A 19,158-nucleotide genomic window follows, 5' to 3' on the forward strand; every position below is an offset into this window, starting at 1 on the left:
GAACTCCCCCAAAAGCTGTCGCTTCAGGTAGAGGCCCTGGAGAGGACTGGTCCGTGAGTCCCTTACCTGGTAGGTGGTCCCTGTTTGACTGTTACCATTTCCAGCCCCTCTGCTTTCTCCTCACCAGAGCTGGCTTTTACCTGAGTTTATCTGGGCCTCAGAGTACAACGTAAACCATGCAGAGCGATGTTTTAACTGTTCCACATACCTACACATTACCACACATTCATAATTGGACTTGATTTGGCCATGAAATTCCTTAATTCTGACTACATGTTTTCTCCCACCCATAAGGTTTATAGGGGGAAGAACAACTCATTTAAATAGGCATCTCTTCCTCTGTTCTTTTTCCACCCTCTGCCCCCAAACCACCACTACCCTAGAAACCTCCCGCTGCCCCCGCAGGGCCTAGAGAAGGCCCTTTAAGGGGATAAGAAATGGTGCATTTTGTAGAAAGCAACCTCCAAGCTGAATTAGGTGAAAGAAGCCATTGTTCTTAACACACATGGTCACCAGCCACAGGCCTGTAAAATAGGCTTAGATTCCTTCAGAAAAGGAGTCTCTTTGAGCAGCCTAGCCCCTTCTAACTAGGTGTACTATCTTCACCTCTTCTTGACCCTCATGAAGTTGGTTTTCTGTCTACACATTTTTCTGCTTAGGCAGGAAAATATGGCTGGGGTGGGGAATCTCCGTTTCAGGGATGTAGTGCCAGAATTCTGAGCTGTCCAACATTTACCTTGCCCTACTCTCAGCATCCCTGTCTTCTTTGGGAAATCTCACTGTCTAGGTGGGAAGTAGGCTCCATGTTGTCTCTCTCCCACTACAGAGCCACCATGGAACAAACCCTTGAAAGAGGCCCTGCCTCGAGAGCAGCCTGGCCAACATGGTGAAACCTCGGCTCTACTAAAATACAAACAAAATTAGCCGGGCATGGTGGCACACCTGTAATCCCAGCTACTCAGGAGGCGGAAGCAGGAGAATCGCTTGAGCCCAGGAGGCAGTTGCAGTGAGCCGAGATTGCGCCACTGCACTCCAGCTTGGGCAACAAAGGGAGACTCCATCTCAAAAGAAAAAAAAAAAGCCCTGCCGAGCTGGTGCTCCTCCCAGACTCTTCAGCCAACCAAGCAAGGAGCTGTGGAGGTTGGAGAACAACAGCAGCAAGGCCTGTTTGTATTGCCTGGCCCTCCAGAGTACCCCTGGATCCTGCCTATTGTCCATGCTGGGTTCTCAACCCTCCCATCAATTCTATGAGTCCCTGACTTCCTTCCAGTGAATTTCCTTTTTGCATAAGATGGTCTCAATTGTTCCCACCCTGTCTAGTGGTTAGGGAAAAAAAAAGAAAAGATGGTCTCAGTTTCTGATGACTGCAATCATGAACCCTAAATGATTGTGGTATTATCCTCAAGGTGAATGAATCTTCTGGACAAGTAGATATAATAATATCTATTATTAGTGCCTCTGTTGCCAACATTTCTGGCTCTGTATTCTGCTGTTTATTGCTCACTTAACTAAAAAGCTTCACATTCTAATACAATGAATTAGAATAAGATGGCTAGAGAAAGATCAGGACAATATCAGAGTAGGGAACAAACAATTCTAAAAGGGTCAAAGGGTCTAGTTGTGCAACCTATTTCTCAACATAGCACCTAAACATCATAATTATAGCATTTGGGGACAGCTAATATGATTGATTTTCCAGAAAATATCTGTTGTTTAATTACAGGATCATATGGGTCTTTTGGCAACGAACAGATCCCAAAACAGACTTTAAGCACCATCTTGAGAAACTTGTGATTTGCTTAGTGTGCTTTTAATTTAAAGCATATGGTTTCACATTCAACTGCAGTGTCCAAAATGAAGACATTAGCAATGAATCACTCTATTGGAGAAAACGCAGTGCTCCTGGACCAGGTCTTTTGGTCTGTGTATTCAAATGGTTCTGTTTAGAGGCGTAAACACAAAGCAGCTCTGCCTGCTTCAGCCGGCTGTTCCTGGGATTCATGAGACATCAAAGGGCCTCACAAACGAATTCCCCTGCAATGCACAGTGCTTGGCACCATGGCCTGCCTCCATCTGAATAAACAGAGTGCAGTTTGGTCACTGGAAACTACGATTAGAATGATTAGAAGGCCGAAAAGATCATTTATTTTGTGTGCAACTTTTCCTTTTTGAATCTCTCAGCCTTCCAGCTTAGTCTGACACTTCATGGCCCTTGGGGAATCCAGCTATCCTGTGTGGAAATTCAGAACTGCAGCCTTTATACTAAGAACCACGCTATGGCTACAGGCCACAGACCCGAGTCCATTGAGACCACATGTGGTCTACCTGCTGGTGAGGGATGGCAGTAAGGACACAGAGTGTAGTTGTAAGGATGTGGGCTCTGGACTTACATGGCCCAAATTTGTATGAACAAGCCATTTCCTAGTTATGTGAACTTGGGTTAAGGGGTCCTGGGCTTCAGTTTCAGAATCTATAAAATGGTAATAACAGTACAAATCTTTCAGAGTTGTTACGGGAATTAAATGAAATTACCCATGTCCAGAGCTAAGCTAAGAATCTAGTACCTCGTAAGCTGTAAAACTATAGTTAACCATTATTGTAATTATAATTACAATTATTATTAGAAATAGGTCCTGCCTCTTTGCCTCAAGTCCTTTCATGCCTCTGTTTAAATTCAATGCACATTTAATGAAGTGCCTACTGCAGGTCAGGCCCAGCGTGTTAGATACAAACTTCTCAGAGTGCTGTATGGCTTGAAAAATAACTTTTGTGTTTCTCTGTTCATTTTCTTCAGTATTTCCACCCATCCTGTCTTCATTTCACCCTGCAAGACATTCTCCCTCACTCCTCATTGTGTTCCTAGTCATTCTCTATCTCTGTACCACCCAGTAGTAAGGACTACATCAAGCTAAAGCATAGAATACTGTTCGTACTGGTAGCACCCATTTGACAATACTCCAGGCAGTTACATCAAAGGAGAGGCATTTCAGAAGGTGTATACAATCTGTTTTATTTTCCAAAGAGAGCTCTGGGTAGAAAATCTATTACTCCCCAAGATTTGTAGTAGCTCTTTACGTATTAGGCACAGTAATCTGTTGTCAAATATAGCTGTTACAAGTATTTTCTTTCTATTTATCATCTGTTTGTTTTTACCGTTAAAAGGGTTTTTTTGCCGTAATCCCAGCAATTTGGGAGGCCAAGGCAGGCGGATCATTTGAGGTCAGGAGTTAGTGACTAGCCTGGCCAACATGGTGAAACCCCATCTCTACTAAAAATACAAAAACTTAGCCAGGCATGGTGGCGGGCTCCTGTAATCCCAGCTACTTGGGAGGCTGAGGCAGGAGAATTGCTTGAACCTGGGAGGTGGAGGTTGTAGCGAGCCAAGATTGTGCCACTGCCCTCTAGCCTGGGTGACAGAGTGAAACTCCGTCTCAGAAAAACAACAAAAAAAGTTCTTTTTGATGTGTTCAGCTCAGTATTTTAGAGTGCTTGCCCTTAGTCTCAGGCTTAGAAAAATCTTTCCCACCTTGTGATTAAATATTCACCCATATTTGCTTTTATCATTTTTTAAATTTTTTAATATTTAGATTTAATACAAATATCCTTAAAATGTTTATCTTTAGACTATCTAGGATTTATCTAGCAAAAATTATTAAATTCATAAGTCAGCCATAATTGTTGATTATTTTCCCTTCCTGGAGATCTTGCCTTGCTTCTTATGGCAGTGATGGCTCTGGGAAGGCACTAATGAAGGAATGCCAAAATGGTCCACTGGATGTAAACAATAGAGAACTCTGAAGATAAGCCCTTCCTTGTTGTTGTTGTTTTTTAACTCTGCAATTATTAGTTTATTAGTATCTTCTAGGACTCAGATGTTCAGTATTCCTCCTGAAATTACATAAACAAATCCAAATGGAAATAATCCAAGTCAAAATTATATAACAAAACAACACTCCATCACAAAAGCACGTAAAATTATAAGAACGCTATTTTAGAATACTGGCACTTCAAGAAAACGATAATCTCGAAAACCACAAAATTGCCAAATTGTTCCCTAAACTGCTAAGCAGATAAACATGACTAATGAATGAGTTTGGGTTTTGTAAAGAAAAATCATTCAAATAAATTGAATAATTCATACTGAAATGCAAAGTTTAAGTGTCTTCCTTCCTCTGATCTACTTGGATTTATAAGGGGGCAAACCATAATATGGGAAAATATACCCTATTTTAAAAGCTGGCCCAATTAATTAAAAATACTTTTAATGGAAAGTCTCATTTCCTGAGCAGTCCATATTTAGATAAATGGGAAAAGACATCTATAGCCAGCATTTTCATAGTCTTCACTGAGACTAATGTCAACAAAAAATTTAATTTGGCAGTCTTATATTCTAAGCTCATGCTTTTGGGGATACATTCTCAGGTCTTCTTTAATGTGGGAACTGCAAAATATCACTGCCATTACATGGTAATGGGAGTTAAAGAATAGAGTCCTCATGTAAAGGATAAAGCATACTTTTCTATTAGTCCTTTAAGGACAGACTTTCAAAATGTTTGCTTCTAATAATCCCATGCTGTGAGTAGATTGATTACTCATCAGTTTGTAAATATAAGTGGGCTATGTGAAATTTCTTAACTGATCAAGATTTTGGATTTTCAGTTACAGATGAAAACTGTCTCAACTTAACTTTACCCCCATTATGATATGCAGGGTGCATAGACAAAAGCTTTTTATTAGCTAACTATATGAAAGGATAAACACTGTAATAATTCATGTGATTCAAAATGGGCAAAAGCTTCCCCTCAAGAAGAAAAATTTCAGACCTATGAAAACGACAACAATACTAATAAAAAAAATTTGTATTTACTTAGAAGCATTCAGAATGTCAACAAAGCAGCTGCCACTTTTTATTTTGTAATTACAGAGTGGTATTCAGTTAACAGAACAACAATTATTTCATATAAGCTGCATCAGAGACAACTAAAGATGAAAAACTACCATCCCCATATATAACTAATTTGTGCTGTGCACCAACAAGAACCTGCTTTAAATTTCCACGCCAGTTTACAACCCCCATACTGTACCAGGCAAGGTTAGTGGCTATTGAAAATACCACCAGGACAGGGCTATCTAAAGACACATTTGGTAGTGTGTTAACTGTACAAAAAAAGACACTGTACAGTGTAAAAACAAATCTTACACAGCCTTATATTTTAATTTTTTTATTTAAAAGGAGTGAGTTGTGTACAGGGGGGTTAAATGCTTTATAGACAAGGAAAAAAACTAGGCTAGAACCAACTTATTCATCATCATCTTCTTCATCTTTCTCCTCATAATCCTCTTCATCTTCCTTATCTTCCTCCTCTTCCTTCTTTTTCTTGCTCTTTTCAGCCTTGACAACTCCCTTTTTTGCTGCATCAGGCTTTCCTTTAGCTCGATATGTAGCTGTATCCTTTTTGTATTTTTCCTTCAGCTTTGCAGCCTTCTTTTCACAAAGCTGCTTGTCATCTGCAAAAGTGTTAATCCACATCTCTACCAGTTTCTTTGCAACATCACTAGTAGGCAGGCCAGGATGCTCTCCTTTGATTTTTGGGCAATACTCAGAGCAGAACAGCAAAAAGGCCGAAGGAGGCCTCTTGGGTGCATTGGAATCCTCGAACTTCTTTTTTGTCTCCCCTTTAGGAGGGATATAGGTTTTCATTTCTCTTTCATAATGGGCCTTGTCCACCTTTGCCATATCTTCAAATTTTCCTTTATCTTTAGCAGACATGGCCTTCCACCTCTCTGAGCACTTCTTAGAAAACTCTGAGAAGCTGACTGAGGCATCCGGGTGCTTCTTCTTACACTCCTCCCGACAAGTTTGCACAAAAAATGCATATGATGACATTTTGCCTCTCGGCTTCTTAGGGTCTCCTTTGCCCATGTTGAGTTATTTTTCCTCAGCGAGGCACAGAGTCACCCAGTGCCCGTCCGGCTCTCACTTGCCCCGGCACTGTCTCTGTGGAGCTCAATGTACTGCAGTGGCTGTGAGAATGGGAGCCAGGCACAGCCTCCTCACCCTCTCCACTCTGTAACATTAACCTTCCTTGTTTTTATATAGTTTAATGATTTGTAGCAATGTACTGTAATAGCTTAGCCTTTTAATTTGGGTTTTCTGCTGCACTTATAACAAAGTTTTGAATACCGAGTGAATCACTGTTAATAGGATTTGTCTTCTCAAGTGTGCTAGGGCAGCAAAAAAAGTTAAATTCACTCTTAGGTCCTTTTTACTTTTTGCTTCTGCTGTTCCCATTCCAGCCAAGGCTTTCCTCACCTCAGTTGGACTATTATAATGTCCTTTTTGATTCTCTTCTTTCCCTCTCTCCTCTAAATTATTCTGCATGCCACTGCCAACTACTATATGTCATCCTCCTGATCAGAAGCTCCAGCGTCTCCCCAGAGCCCATGGGATAAAAGACAAAATCTTTAAGAATGACTTCTGCCAGGCGCAGTGACTCACACCTGTAGTCCCAGCACTTTGGGAGGCCAAGGCAGGTAGATCACCTGAGGTCGGGAGTTTGAGACCGGCCTGATCAACATGGAGAAACCCTGTCTCTACTAAAAATATAAGATTAGCCAGGCATGGTGGTGCATGTGCGTGTAGTCCCAGCTACTCAGGAGGCTGAGGCAGGAGAATCACTTGAACCTGGGAGGCAGAGGTTGCGGTAAGCCAAGATCACACCATTGCACTCCAGCCTGGGCAACAAGAGCGAAACTCTGTCTCACAAAAAAGAAAAACAAAAAACAAAAAAAAAACTTCCAAACCTTCATAAACTTTATTTTCCTAAAATCTCCACTTCCCTGCTCCTGAAATCAGTGGTGATACTAGGGGAAGGCCTGTGGGCACTTTAAGCACCCTCAGAATACATTACTTAGGCCCATGAAATCCACGCCTCCCCCCCCCCATAGAAGTCTTAGTATTGTTTGAAATGGAAAATATTAATTGTCCATATAAGTGTGAAAGAAAGCATCTTTAGGAAACATTGCTATTTTGAAAAAAATCTAGTGGCATATTATCTAAGAAAATACAAAATACTATGCATTTGCTATATAAGTCATTTGATAGCCCATAAAATATTTATTTTATTCTAAAAGATTGTTTTTCTAAACGTCTTAAAACTTTCATATTTTTTTCTCTTCTCATTATTCCTATGGCATAGATTAGTGTCATTGATATCCCCAGATTTCATAGATGAAAGAGTCACACAAACATCAGCCACCTTTTTTTTACTACAAAACAGGAAAACAGTAGTTATTCCCAATCCAACAGTCTTTGGGATTTAGGATGACAGTTGTCTGCTTCATATTGGGTAAAGGTTTTGTGTGTTTTTAGGCAAAGGTTTTGTGTAATCATTCAAGAAAATTTTTGGTTTGGTTTTAAAATGCTTAGAAAAACATAAATATTCATCAGTAGAAACTTGTTAACATAATGGCACATCCATAAAATGGAATACTATGGAACCATGAATAAGAATGACATAGCTGTATCATCATGGACCACATAACAATGTTGTGATCAACAATGAACCACATATAGGATGGTGGTCCCGTAAGATTATAATACCATATTTTTGCTGTACCTTTTCTAAGTTTACATATGTTTAGATACACAATTTTTTACCACTGTGTTATAATTGCCTACAGTATTTTGTACAGGAACATGCTATACAGGTTTGTAGCCTAAAAACAACAGATTATACCATATAGCTTAGGTGTCTGATAGACTATACCATCTATGTTTGTGTAAGTACACTATAGGTTATTCCAATGAAGACAAAATTGTCCAATGGCACATTTCTCAGAACATATCCTCGTTGTTAAGCGATGCTTGACTTTATGCAAAAGCCTCCATGTTATATTGAAATATTAAAAAAGCAAAGCACAGAGTGTGTAAATATGCTCACATTTGAGGGTTTTGTTTTTATTTTTATTTTTGTTTTACAGGCAGGAGATGTAGCCTTAGAATTGTATGTATATAGAATAGTTCACACAAGGTAGTAAGGGCAACGGTTTCCTCTGGAGCAAGGGCTGGGGTTCTGGGGAGGACTTATTTATTCTATAATCTTTTGTGCTATTTAACTTTTTTTCTTTACCTAAAGTGTGTGAATTTTTTCAATTAAAACTGTTAATTAAACATTTTAAAAATAAAATTTATAGTGAAATTTTACCCTCATTTAATGACCCTTAAGCTAAGAGGGAAGTGAACTGTATCAACAGATACAGAAGCCAAATAGGTCAGCACTTTTGAGTTAGAGAGGAACAATAATTCTTTCTGAAACAAAAGAACATTCTTCAGTGACTGCATATCATTCAGAACTTAAGCAACAAAAAAAGACAAAGTAGGGATAGAAAAGCTATAATAATTAAAGCAACCCAAACAATTTCCTTCCAGAAATGTGGGAAAAGAAAGAAGAGAAGGTGACCCTTAAGAAACATGGTATTTCAGAAAGAGGCCACACAATGCATTTGTGCACATGTATAGCAAGTTAGCTAGTTCTCAAGTCTCCATTTTTGCTGATGGTAGAAAACAATCTGGTAGCTTCCAGGTAAACTCAGTCACTTCCAGGATTTTTCACAGTCTCTCTTTAACATAAACACTCAGTTAATTTAGGCTTCTCCTCCCTCACCCTTCTTCTCTTATCCCCTTCTTAGCCAAATTTTAAAACATTTTTTACTGTACCTGTTATCTGTATTTCCCGCTAGAGAACCCCTTTGGGTCCTACCGCTCTCCTGAAACACATTATCAGGGTTGCCAAAGACCTCCAGGTTGCCAGATCCAGGGCGTCTTCTCTGTCCTTTTCTCATTCCGCCTCTCAGCAGCATTTGACAAGGCTGACCCGTGGTTTTCTTAAACCACTCTCTTCTCAGCTTCTGTGAAGACTCACCCTTCTGGCTTTCCCCCAGCCTCATGGCTGCTCTTTGTTTCCTCCCAAACCTCTAAATGCCAGGGGTTCCTCAGGCATCAGAGAACCTTTTTTCTTCTCCCTTTACATTTATTCTCCAAGCCTGAAATTCCACTGATGTGTTGATGATGCCCCAGTTCATATGTCCAGCCCAGATTGTTTCTCTGGATTTCAGACACACACAGAGCTTCCTACTTGATATCTCCACTCAGATGTTTCCAGGGTATCCTATGCTTAGCATGTCCAGAACTGAACTCTTGATCCCCTCATGTCTTGAAAACCTTAGTCCTCCCTTGGTATTTCCTGTTTTAATAAGTGGCATCATGTCTGGCCGGGCACGGTGGCTCACGCCTGCAATCCCAGCACTTTGGGAGGCGACGGGGGTGGATCACCTGAGGTCAGGAGTTCAAAACCAGCCTGGACAACATGGTAAAACCCTATCTCTACTAAAAATACAAAAAAAATTAGCCAGGCTTGGTGGCGGGCGCCTATAATCCCAGCTACTTGGGAGGTTGAGGCAGGAGAATTGCTTGAACCCAGGAGGCAGAGGTTGTAGTGAGCTGAGATCATGCTACTGCACTCTAGCCTGGGGGAGAGAGTGAGACTCCATCTAAAAAAAAAGAAGTGGCACCAACGTCCACCCAAGGATCCAAGCCAGAAGTCTGGAAGCCATTCTTGCTGGTCTCCTTTCCCTCATTTTCCACATCCAGAGCATCAACAAGTTCTGTTTTGACCTTCTGAATACATCTTGATTTTGTCCATTTCTCTTCCTCTTCACTGCCACAACCCTGGTAGAGATAACCATCGCCTCTGACCTGTAGTAGCCTCCTCACTGGTCCCCTCACTTCCCCTTAGTGTCAGTACGTATATGGGACTCCCAGCAGAGACAGTGATCAGCGTTGAAGAAATAAACTGCTTCGTGTCTTTTTCTTCACATTTTCCTTCCATAGCTTCCCATTGACTTAAAAAAAAAATTCAAACTGCCTCCCTGGCCATCAAAGCTCTGTATGACGTGTCCATACTCCATTTCTTCAGCTTTACCTCACATCATGATCCCCTTCCTCACTACATTCTAGCTACACTGGGCAGATCTGATCTGCCTCCGGGACATGGAGATGGCATTTGCATTATGCTGTCCCCTCAGCCTAGAACACTTTTCTCATTCTTCAGGCCTCAACCATCAACTCTTCAGAGAGGCCATCATCCACCACCATATCCATGAGTTCCTTTTCCTCTGTAATTTTGACTTAAAACAATCTATTCATTTCCTAGCCTGCAATTATTGTTTATAGTTGAACTCCATCACTAGAATGAATGAAATCTCCATGAAGGTATGAGTCATGTCTGTCTTGCCCACCTAATACATTCCTAGAAAGTGACACATGGAGGACATTCGATCAATGATGAGCATTGCTGTGGATTTAGGAATGCGTAAATATTTGCAACATTTTCTCTAACTCTGCTATGATGTTCCTTATAAAAATAAAATACAGGCCGGGCGCGGTGGCTCACACCTGTAATCCCAGCACTTTAGGAGGCCGAGGAGGGCAGATCACCTGAGGTTGGGAGTTCAAGACTAGCCTGATCAACATGGAGAAACCGTGTCTCGACAGAAAATACAAAATTAGCCAGGCGTGGTGGCACATGCCTGTAATCCCAGCTACTGGGGAGGCTGAGGGAGGAGAATTGCTTGAACCCAGGAGGCGGAGGTTGCTGTGAGCCCAGATAGCGCCATTGCACTCCAGCCTGGGCAAAAAAAGCGAAACTCTATCTCAAAAAATAAAATAAAACAAAATAAAATTAAATACAAGTAATAAATATACTCTTCTCTTAATAAGTAATTATCATCTGGGAGGAAAAGCATTCATGAGTAGAAATTTATATTCCTATTTTCTCAGTTATAATAAGTCAAATTGTATGAGATTGTTGCTATTAGATAGTTTGTTACTACCAAACAACAATTTCAAAAGGTACAAACTAATAAAGTGTACATATTTAGTTTAAGCTGTAGTATCAGTTGGGATAGATTAGATTATGATGCAGAAATAAACAATCCCCACAACTTCATGGCTTACAGCCACAAAGGTTTCTTTCGCATTTGTGCTATACTACATGGGTCAGCTGCGGCTCTGCTCTGTGTCCTCTTCACTCCAGACCCCAGGCTGATATAGCAGTTTTCATCTAGATCATCCTGGGGGTTATGGCAGAGACTTGGCAAACCACACTCTAGTTTCTATCTACAAAGACACATACCCTTTTGGCCCACATTTCACTGGCCAAAGGAAGTTTCATGACCATTCCTGAATTCAGCAGTGTAGAGAAGTGAATCTTTCTGCTGGGAGAGGCACTTCAGGGATAGGAACACAAATATTTAGTGTAAAAGTAATACAGTCTATCACAGTTAGCCTGAGCAGCTACTGTTTTCACCTGGTAATAGCTAGCTACATTTTAGTTATTAATATATATCCTAGCAGTAAATAGGACTAGGCTTATGCCATTTAGCCTATTCATAAATGCAATATTATGTGGTAAAAATACCTACATTAGCGTTCTGACCTGTATTTAGCATTTTATAATAATGTAGGTTTCTTTTATTTAGTAGACGCTCTAGGTAAAGGAACAAAGCTTGTAGAAATCAGGAATTCTAAAGTATAATAGAAATCCCTCTGCTTTGCTTGTTGATTTGAAAGATATGTTTTGTGAAGGAGAAGTAATATAATTAGGGGTCACTGACTTTCGATGTTCTGTTTTAAGTTTGTACACTTTTAAGGATACCTATAGACAAAATCCAGAAATGCTTATGAAGTTGCCTGAAATTTGGGGACAGGTACACTTCTGGAGGTTTCCTATACTAAATTAATCCCATGATGTAAAGAATAGTTACAGGCGAGGCGGAGGCTGCAGTGAGCCGAGATTGGGCCACTGCACTACAGCCTAGGTGACAGCGTGAGACTCCGTCTCAAAAAAAAAAAAAAAAAAAAAAAAAGAATAGTTACAGACATCAGAATGGTTTGGGAGCATATGGGTTCTGGAGTAATTTTATTACTTACTTGCTATGCACCTTCTCTTTCTACAAGATACAGATATTTATATGTAAGTGCCACAGACTTCTGAGTACAGTTCATGGGCAACAAAAGAACTGATAATCAATTAATAGACATTAAAAGGATGGTACTTTGTAAGCATTACTTTGACTTCCCAGTGGGATTATACAAGATTGAAGGATCCAAAAGGCAACCAAGAGAAGTTCCCATTAATGATAAACAGCATTTCTCTTATCCCCTCCTTTGCTTCTCCAGAGGTGGCACTTCAGATTCTTGTTACCGTTTACATGTCCTTTGCATAGATGTGCTCAGAACGACATCACCCAATAGGAAAAAAAAAACATATAACTTTGCTCATGGTCCCAGTATGCTTCAGCTGGCTTATTCAAGCCCAAAGAGAGAGAGAGAGACAGACAGACAGAGAGAGTATGTGTGTGTGTGTTTCAGCACTTCCAGCCTCTCATGAAATTAACCATTGATCTAAAACTGAGAGATGCAAATCCAGAGAAAACTGGAAGCAGTCCAGGGCCCACAATATAAAGTTAATTACCTAAGGAAAACTACAAGAAAGACTTTTGTTTTCCATCAAAATCTCCTCCCCAGGCTGTTAGCTATGTCGTACATAGGCCCAATCGATATATTAGCGCTTGAGAACCAAAGTCCCTTGGAATAAATTAATCTGTCAGGGAAAGAAATAAACAAAGAACAAATTAACATGTCTTAAGACATTGCTTAAATTTTCATAAATACAGACCTTGAGATGGGATGATGAGTTCCCACGAGCCTAAGCTAATATTTGGTTGTAATTAAGAGTTGCTCTTTCATGTTTCTTCTGATGTAGGTGGGAAATCACCCACGTGCTTGCTGAGTTCCTTGCCCATGTTCCTTCACAAATGCCACTGTTTACTTCATTAATGAGAAATAGATGCCTCACACATTATACTGGCATACTTAGCTTGTTTCACCTCTAGCTAACATTAACATAATGGAAAACTATACACAAATGTACACACTCACACATATACATACCACACACACACGCACATGTCATACAAGCAGGTATTCCTTCAGGAATCTCCATACATTTTTAGTGGCTCAAAAGGACCTAATGGCTTTAATCCATGATGTGCTAGACCCATCCAAGATGTTCATACCTCAGACTTCTGTTGCTAACCATCCCTATGTGCCCTTCACTGTGTGCAGGTGTGGAGTGAAATTGCTGATGATTAGCAGGAAGAGAGACAACTATGTAAGTTACTTATTTGTAAGGACTCATTTAAATACAAGAACCAGAAAAAAATCTATCTCCAACTAGCGTAGACCAAAAGACAATTTATTGGGGTCCAATGATGTCATTAGGCTGCTGTTTCTTTCTCCCTATGGTTCAATGCTGCTTATTCTCAGCAGGTGACATTATCAGTGCTGGTAAGGTGGCCACTGCCAGCCCTGAGCCTATATCCATGAAGTAGAACTCAAGATTCCGAAAGACAAAGGGCTGTTCCTCTTCCAGTGTCCATATCTCAGATCTCCTAGAGGAACTTCAGCCCTGCCTGAGTCCTGTGCCCGCTCTTGAACTAATATTAATCACTCTGGGTGGGGAAAGGGGGGCCAGGCCCTGGCCATGTGTTCAAATTGATTTGGAAAGAGGCAGACTGGGGAGATCAGCCACATCCAAATGCCTGCAAAGGAAAGAGGAGACTCTCACCACAGCAGAGGGGTAGAGACGTTAGACAGGTCAAACAACCAATGCCCACCTCAAGAATTTTATTTCCAAGGCCAGGCACAGTGGCTCACGCCTGTAATCCCAGCACTTTAGGAGGCCAAGGCGGGTGGTTCACGAGGTCAGGAGATCAAGACCATCCTGGCTAACACAGTGAAACCCCATCTCTACTAAAAATACAAAAACAAAATTAGACGGGCATGGTGGTGGGCACCTGTTGTCCCAGCTACTTGGGAGGCTGAGGCAGGAGAATGGCATGAACCCGGGAGGTGGAGCTTGCAGTGAGCCGAGATCATGCCGCTGTACTCCAGCCTGGGTGACAGAGCAAGACTTTGTCTCAAAAAAAAAAAAATTTATTTCTAGTGTATTCATCATGTTCAATTGCTGAATGAGCTGATTTACAGAAGAGGCCAAGATAGAGATCCTTATGTTTACATAGCAAGTCCAAGCTCTGTTAACAAAATTGATTACCCTCTATCAGGCAGTCAAGTAATTTTCTATCAAGTTCTAAACAAAAACTCACTATAGGCCTTTAAAAGCTGACATGAGATACCTACATATGTTTCTTTTCCCAGTTACGGTAGCTTTCTCAAATGAATTTAAATAACTTCCTACTTCAAACTACATCCTGCTTGATGGAATGTATCTGTGCTAATTATCTTATTACTTACTATTACTAAAGCATACCCAGGAAAAACCAACAGAGTACAGTACTTTTTATCAGTTGAGAACTTTTAAAATGCTAATTTCTGTGATTGCATAATTTCATAACTCAGCACTCTTGAGGATTTCGCATTTGGGTAGTAGATGAAATTTGAATTGTTTATTTTGATGTGAGATGCTTGTTCTAATTATTGAGCAATTTATATATTGTGAAGCTAGTTTATATAATTCTCAATACATGGACACAGAGCTGGAAATATATTAATATTCTCCAAAGCTATACTGTCATGGAAAAGAGAATAGTCTCTGAACCAAGTAGTTGCAGATCCATGAGACCAGAGGAGCCGTTGAGTCTGTTCTTTTCGGGAAGCAAGATAAGCATGGCTGGTGCTTTATTAACCTCCATGTAGGATTCAGATTTACCCCAGTGAAAGGCATGGCAAATTCATCAGGACTACAAACAAACCATGTTCTGAGATGGATGGGATTAGCAGGTCAGCCCCCTCGGCAACTGGAGGGGCACCACCTAGATCCTTATGAAGCGGAGATTTGGCAGATTAAAAACACTGCCTCAAAATTACTTACATAACATCCATCATGTAGAAGCAGTGTGTTTAACCCATGATTGGGGTAATGTTTTTAAGTAAATATTCTATCAACAATGATTGGGCTTTTTTGTTTGTTTGTTTTTTTAAAGGGCAAGGGCCAGAGTCATTTTGGCAAAATAGAATCCCCAAAGACCAGCCCCTGGAATAACACTTATTGCAGCAAAGCTTCACGTAAAATTTGTAAAATGGGTGTGAAAAAAAATTTGCACAAAATGCGGGTGTTGAGGACAGTGGGGACAGTGGGAATTCTACAGATTGGAAATGAAATCAGGAGTAGTTCAGTGTTTTCTCCTTGAAAGTTATATTCCTGGGGATGGGAGAGGACCAGGCAGGAGAATTCAAAAGCCTCCTACTACTGCATTCAATAAAATAAAAAGAAGACAGCATGTTAAAGAGACTAGCAATAACATTTCATAAATCTTTGAAAATAGCAACCATGGGTATAGCACAATTAATTTCTATACACCATCTCTTTTTCATAGGGAACTTGTCAGTTTCTCCCTCCCTAGAGCTTCAGTGAGGAGTTTATGGCTTTATTTTGCTTTGTTACAAGTGAGTAGACTGAAGCAGGGTTTTTCCTCCTGTGTGGACCTACATCCAAATGTAGGAACTTCATAGATCAATTTTTGAATCCCATTTCCTCCTTGGCCCAAAAATGCTTCTCAAAAAATAGAAAAATTATGTTGTCTGTAGCATCCTAATGGATCTCCAGGCCAGTTCTCAGGGACACTGAGTCCTATTCATAGAACAACAGTGGACTGCCTGGCCACACCTTCCCTTGATACCTGGGCATGATAGGAGAGCCTGGACTCAGCCACCCCCTCCCTAAAAATCTGCACTCCCACCAGTTAGCATAAACTAATGCATTGTCTTGTCTGTCCCCTGTTCCACTCTTTGGTCCAGCTCCCATGAACCCAAACATTTTGCAGGAAAGAGCATGACAGGGCAGGCCAACCCTGGTGGTGCAAGGGCCATTCCTAGTGTGTGTCTGCATTAAGGGGTTTATGTGAGGTGTCATCAGATCTTGGGAAAGGAAGCTTGGCAGCGCCAGTGCTCAGGGCCTTATGGACAGCAGGGCTAGTCATTGTGCCCTGACCTACGATTCCTTTTTTTGTGTAAATAACCTCTATCACTTTCTAACATTCTATATGCCACACTTATTTATTACCCCTATTGTTTATTGTGTCTGCCCCTCATTAACTGCTAAACTCCATAAGGGCAGAGATCTTTGTTCACTACCACATCCGCAGTGTGTAGAACAAAGCCAGGCACAGAATAAGCACTGAATAAAATCAAATGAGCAACAAGGAACAGATTTCACCATCAGGGAGAAAAGGAGTCTGACACGCTGACCCACACATAAGAGTGGAGGCAGGAATTAGAGGGAGTAAGGATTCTGGGTGCAACATGGCAATTGATATTTGCGCTCATTTTACCTCACCTAGCCTAGTGCAGGTATTGCATGGAGGAAGAGACCATGCTTGTGAACTAGAGAGAGGCTTTGTTAAATTCCCTAATACTTCAGGACAAGCAACCTTACTGTGCAGCTTTCTTAGCAGAGCATGACCCACGGAAGATGTCTCGTTTTTCACTTTAGAAAGACTCAAGCACTGTCTTTTTGAGGACTATAAGCTCTCACAGGTTGGGTGCATCAGAAGCGATCTGTCCCTGGTAAGTGGGGAGGCCCATGCAGAGCACTGGGACCAGGGGCAACACTCAGCTTAGGGTGTGGACTGGCCATCCTGAGCAGGCTACTCTGGTAATGCGGGAAGCAGGGCCATACTCCAGTCTCTCTTACCACCCACCTGGAGCTCTGCAGGTACTTCCCAGCTACCCTCCAGCTTTCACAAACTATTCTGTGTACCAACACTAGATCATCTCTATTAATCTCACTCACTCTCAGCAATGACTTTTCAGAAGCATGAAAACAACCTCCCATCAACTTCTGGTTTGGAGTGCTGAACACAATTCAGCCTGCCAGCTCTTAGTTCCCACCCCTACCTGCAATCCAAGTTCACACTGGCACTGATGGGACTTCACAGAAGAGGTTGTTCCATTTGCTATCTTAAGTCTATGTTGAACTCTGACGCACACCTCAGTCCTTCCATCCTCTACCCAGAGCATCCAAGCTCCACATTAATCCTTCCTTCTCTACTACCACACCTGAGATTCTAAGCACTACTGCTAAAAAGCATATTAATGCAGATTGATGCCACTCACAAAATCATCATCTCTAGTCCTAGCTGGGCCTATAACACTCTCCCAAGTCCGAGTCCTGTGATGGTTAATACTGAGTGTCAACTTGACTGGATTGAAGGATACAAAGTATTGATCCTGGGTATGTCTGTGAGGGTGTTGCCAAAGGAGATTAACATTTGAGTCAGTGGGCTGGGAAAGGCAGACCCACCCTTAATGTGGATGGGCACCATCTAATCAGCTGCCAGTGTGGCTAGAATATAAAGCAGGCAGAAAAATGTGAAAGGAAGAGACGAGACAAGACGAGCCTCCCAGCCCACATCTTTCACCCATGCTGGATGCTTCCTGTCCTCGAACATGGGACTCCAAGTTCCTCAGTGTTGGGACTCAACTGACTCTCCTTGCTCCTCAGCCTGTAGATGGCCTATTGTGGGACCTTGTGATCATGTAAGTTAATACTTAATAAACTCCTCTTAATATGTATATCCTATTAGTTCTGTCCCTCTAGAGAACCCTGATTAATACAAGTCCCGAACAAGCTCCCACTCCCATCCCCTTCTGCATTCTATTTCAAGATTTCATCCCTCTCTTCAATCCTCGTGCTCTCTCTCCCACCTCCCCTACCACTAGGGTGTAGTAGAAGCAATGGGGCATAACAAAGGGGGCATGGACTTTGGTGCCAAATGAATCCTGGCTCAACTCTCTGCTGCTTAGTTGGATAAACCTAAGTGATTTATTTTTTTCCGCAAAATGAGGATAATAATTCTCACCTTGTAAGGTTGCTAGAGTATTAAGTGAGATAATTTATGTAAGGCATCCAGAATGCCACCTGACACAAAGCACACTACTCAACACATAGTAGCTGTTATGGGGATCATCATTGTCAGCAGACTATCTGGATTCCTGGGCTCTCTTTGGAGTAGAGAGAGGCTGCAAGGTAGGAACTCCCTTTACTTCTTACTGGGATTTCCAAATGTTAAATCCAGCTGCACCCATCATGAGCTGACCCTGCCATTTCCACAAATAAGTTGCTCTTCCTTCTCTCACCAGCACTTACTCCTCTTTGCTGTGCTCTTAACCAGAGTTTCTCAAACTTAATGCACTCACAGATCATCTGGAACCTTAATATCAGATTCTGATTCAGTAGGTCTGGAACATACTGAGATCCCATATTTCTGACAATCTCCCAGGTGATGTTGATGCTGCTGGTCCAAAGCCCAGCATCTATAGCATAAGGCTTTCTATCACATTCTGTCCTGCTGCACCAAGGCCACAACTCCCCTCAGTCCTGACTCTCAGAGAATTCACAGGCCCTATCTCTTCTGTCTTTAGAAAGTTCCCTCCCAGCATGAGCCCTCCACCCGTTGCTCTCTTCTCCACTCTTCACAGCCTCATTCCTCAGAAGGTAACTCTTACTACTGGCCCTTCTTCACCTCCCCCTCCCTCCCTTGCTCACTAATCTAGCTTTTGCCTCCAACACAGTCTTGAAACTGATGTTATTTAATGTCACAGTTACTTTCTGTTTCTTACATTAAATGACCTCCCTGCCTCTCTGTAGCATTCACTACTGTGGAGTCCCTCCCCTTGTGTTTCGGTGTCATACTTTCCTCTGTTTTGCCCCCTGCTCTCTGATCCTGCCTTCACATGTGACTACACTTGAAAATCCCACAGGTACCTAAAACCCAACATATCTAGCTCTAGACGTATCTTCCTCCCTCACTTCACCACACATGTTTACTCAGTACCTACCGTGTACCAAACCCACTTCTAGGCACTGAAGGAAAAGCTGTAAACAAAACAGGCAAAAATCCCTGGCCTCATGGAGCTGACAATGGGAAAGTCAGACAAGAAAGAAAATCACTTGTATAGAAGGTGGCACCTACAAGTCAGGACGGAGGGATAGGGTGTGCTAGAGGCACAAAGCTGTCTGAGAAAAGAGCTTTCTAAAGAGGGAATGGCCAGTGCCAAGGTCCTGAAGTGGGAGC

General features: G+C 41.6%; 2 protein-coding genes across 2 annotated transcripts in view; one reads left to right on the forward strand and one right to left on the reverse strand.

The window, feature by feature from the left end:
* MYO3B (myosin IIIB) overlaps window positions 1-19,158 on the forward strand; it is a 482,619-nt gene that overhangs the window by 423,987 nt on the left and 39,474 nt on the right. The gene's annotated exons all lie outside the window — the stretch shown is intronic.
* On the reverse strand, window positions 4,873-5,985 carry LOC106634503 (high mobility group protein B1-like). The gene has a single exon (XM_034954472.3). The coding sequence runs from the start codon at window positions 5,921-5,923 to the stop codon at window positions 5,300-5,302; it is 624 nt and encodes a 207-aa protein (XP_034810363.1). The 5' UTR covers window positions 5,924-5,985; the 3' UTR covers window positions 4,873-5,299.

This window comes from Pan paniscus, chromosome 13, assembly GCF_029289425.2.
Source record: "Pan paniscus chromosome 13, NHGRI_mPanPan1-v2.0_pri, whole genome shotgun sequence".
Classification (NCBI taxonomy): domain Eukaryota; kingdom Metazoa; phylum Chordata; class Mammalia; order Primates; family Hominidae; genus Pan; species Pan paniscus.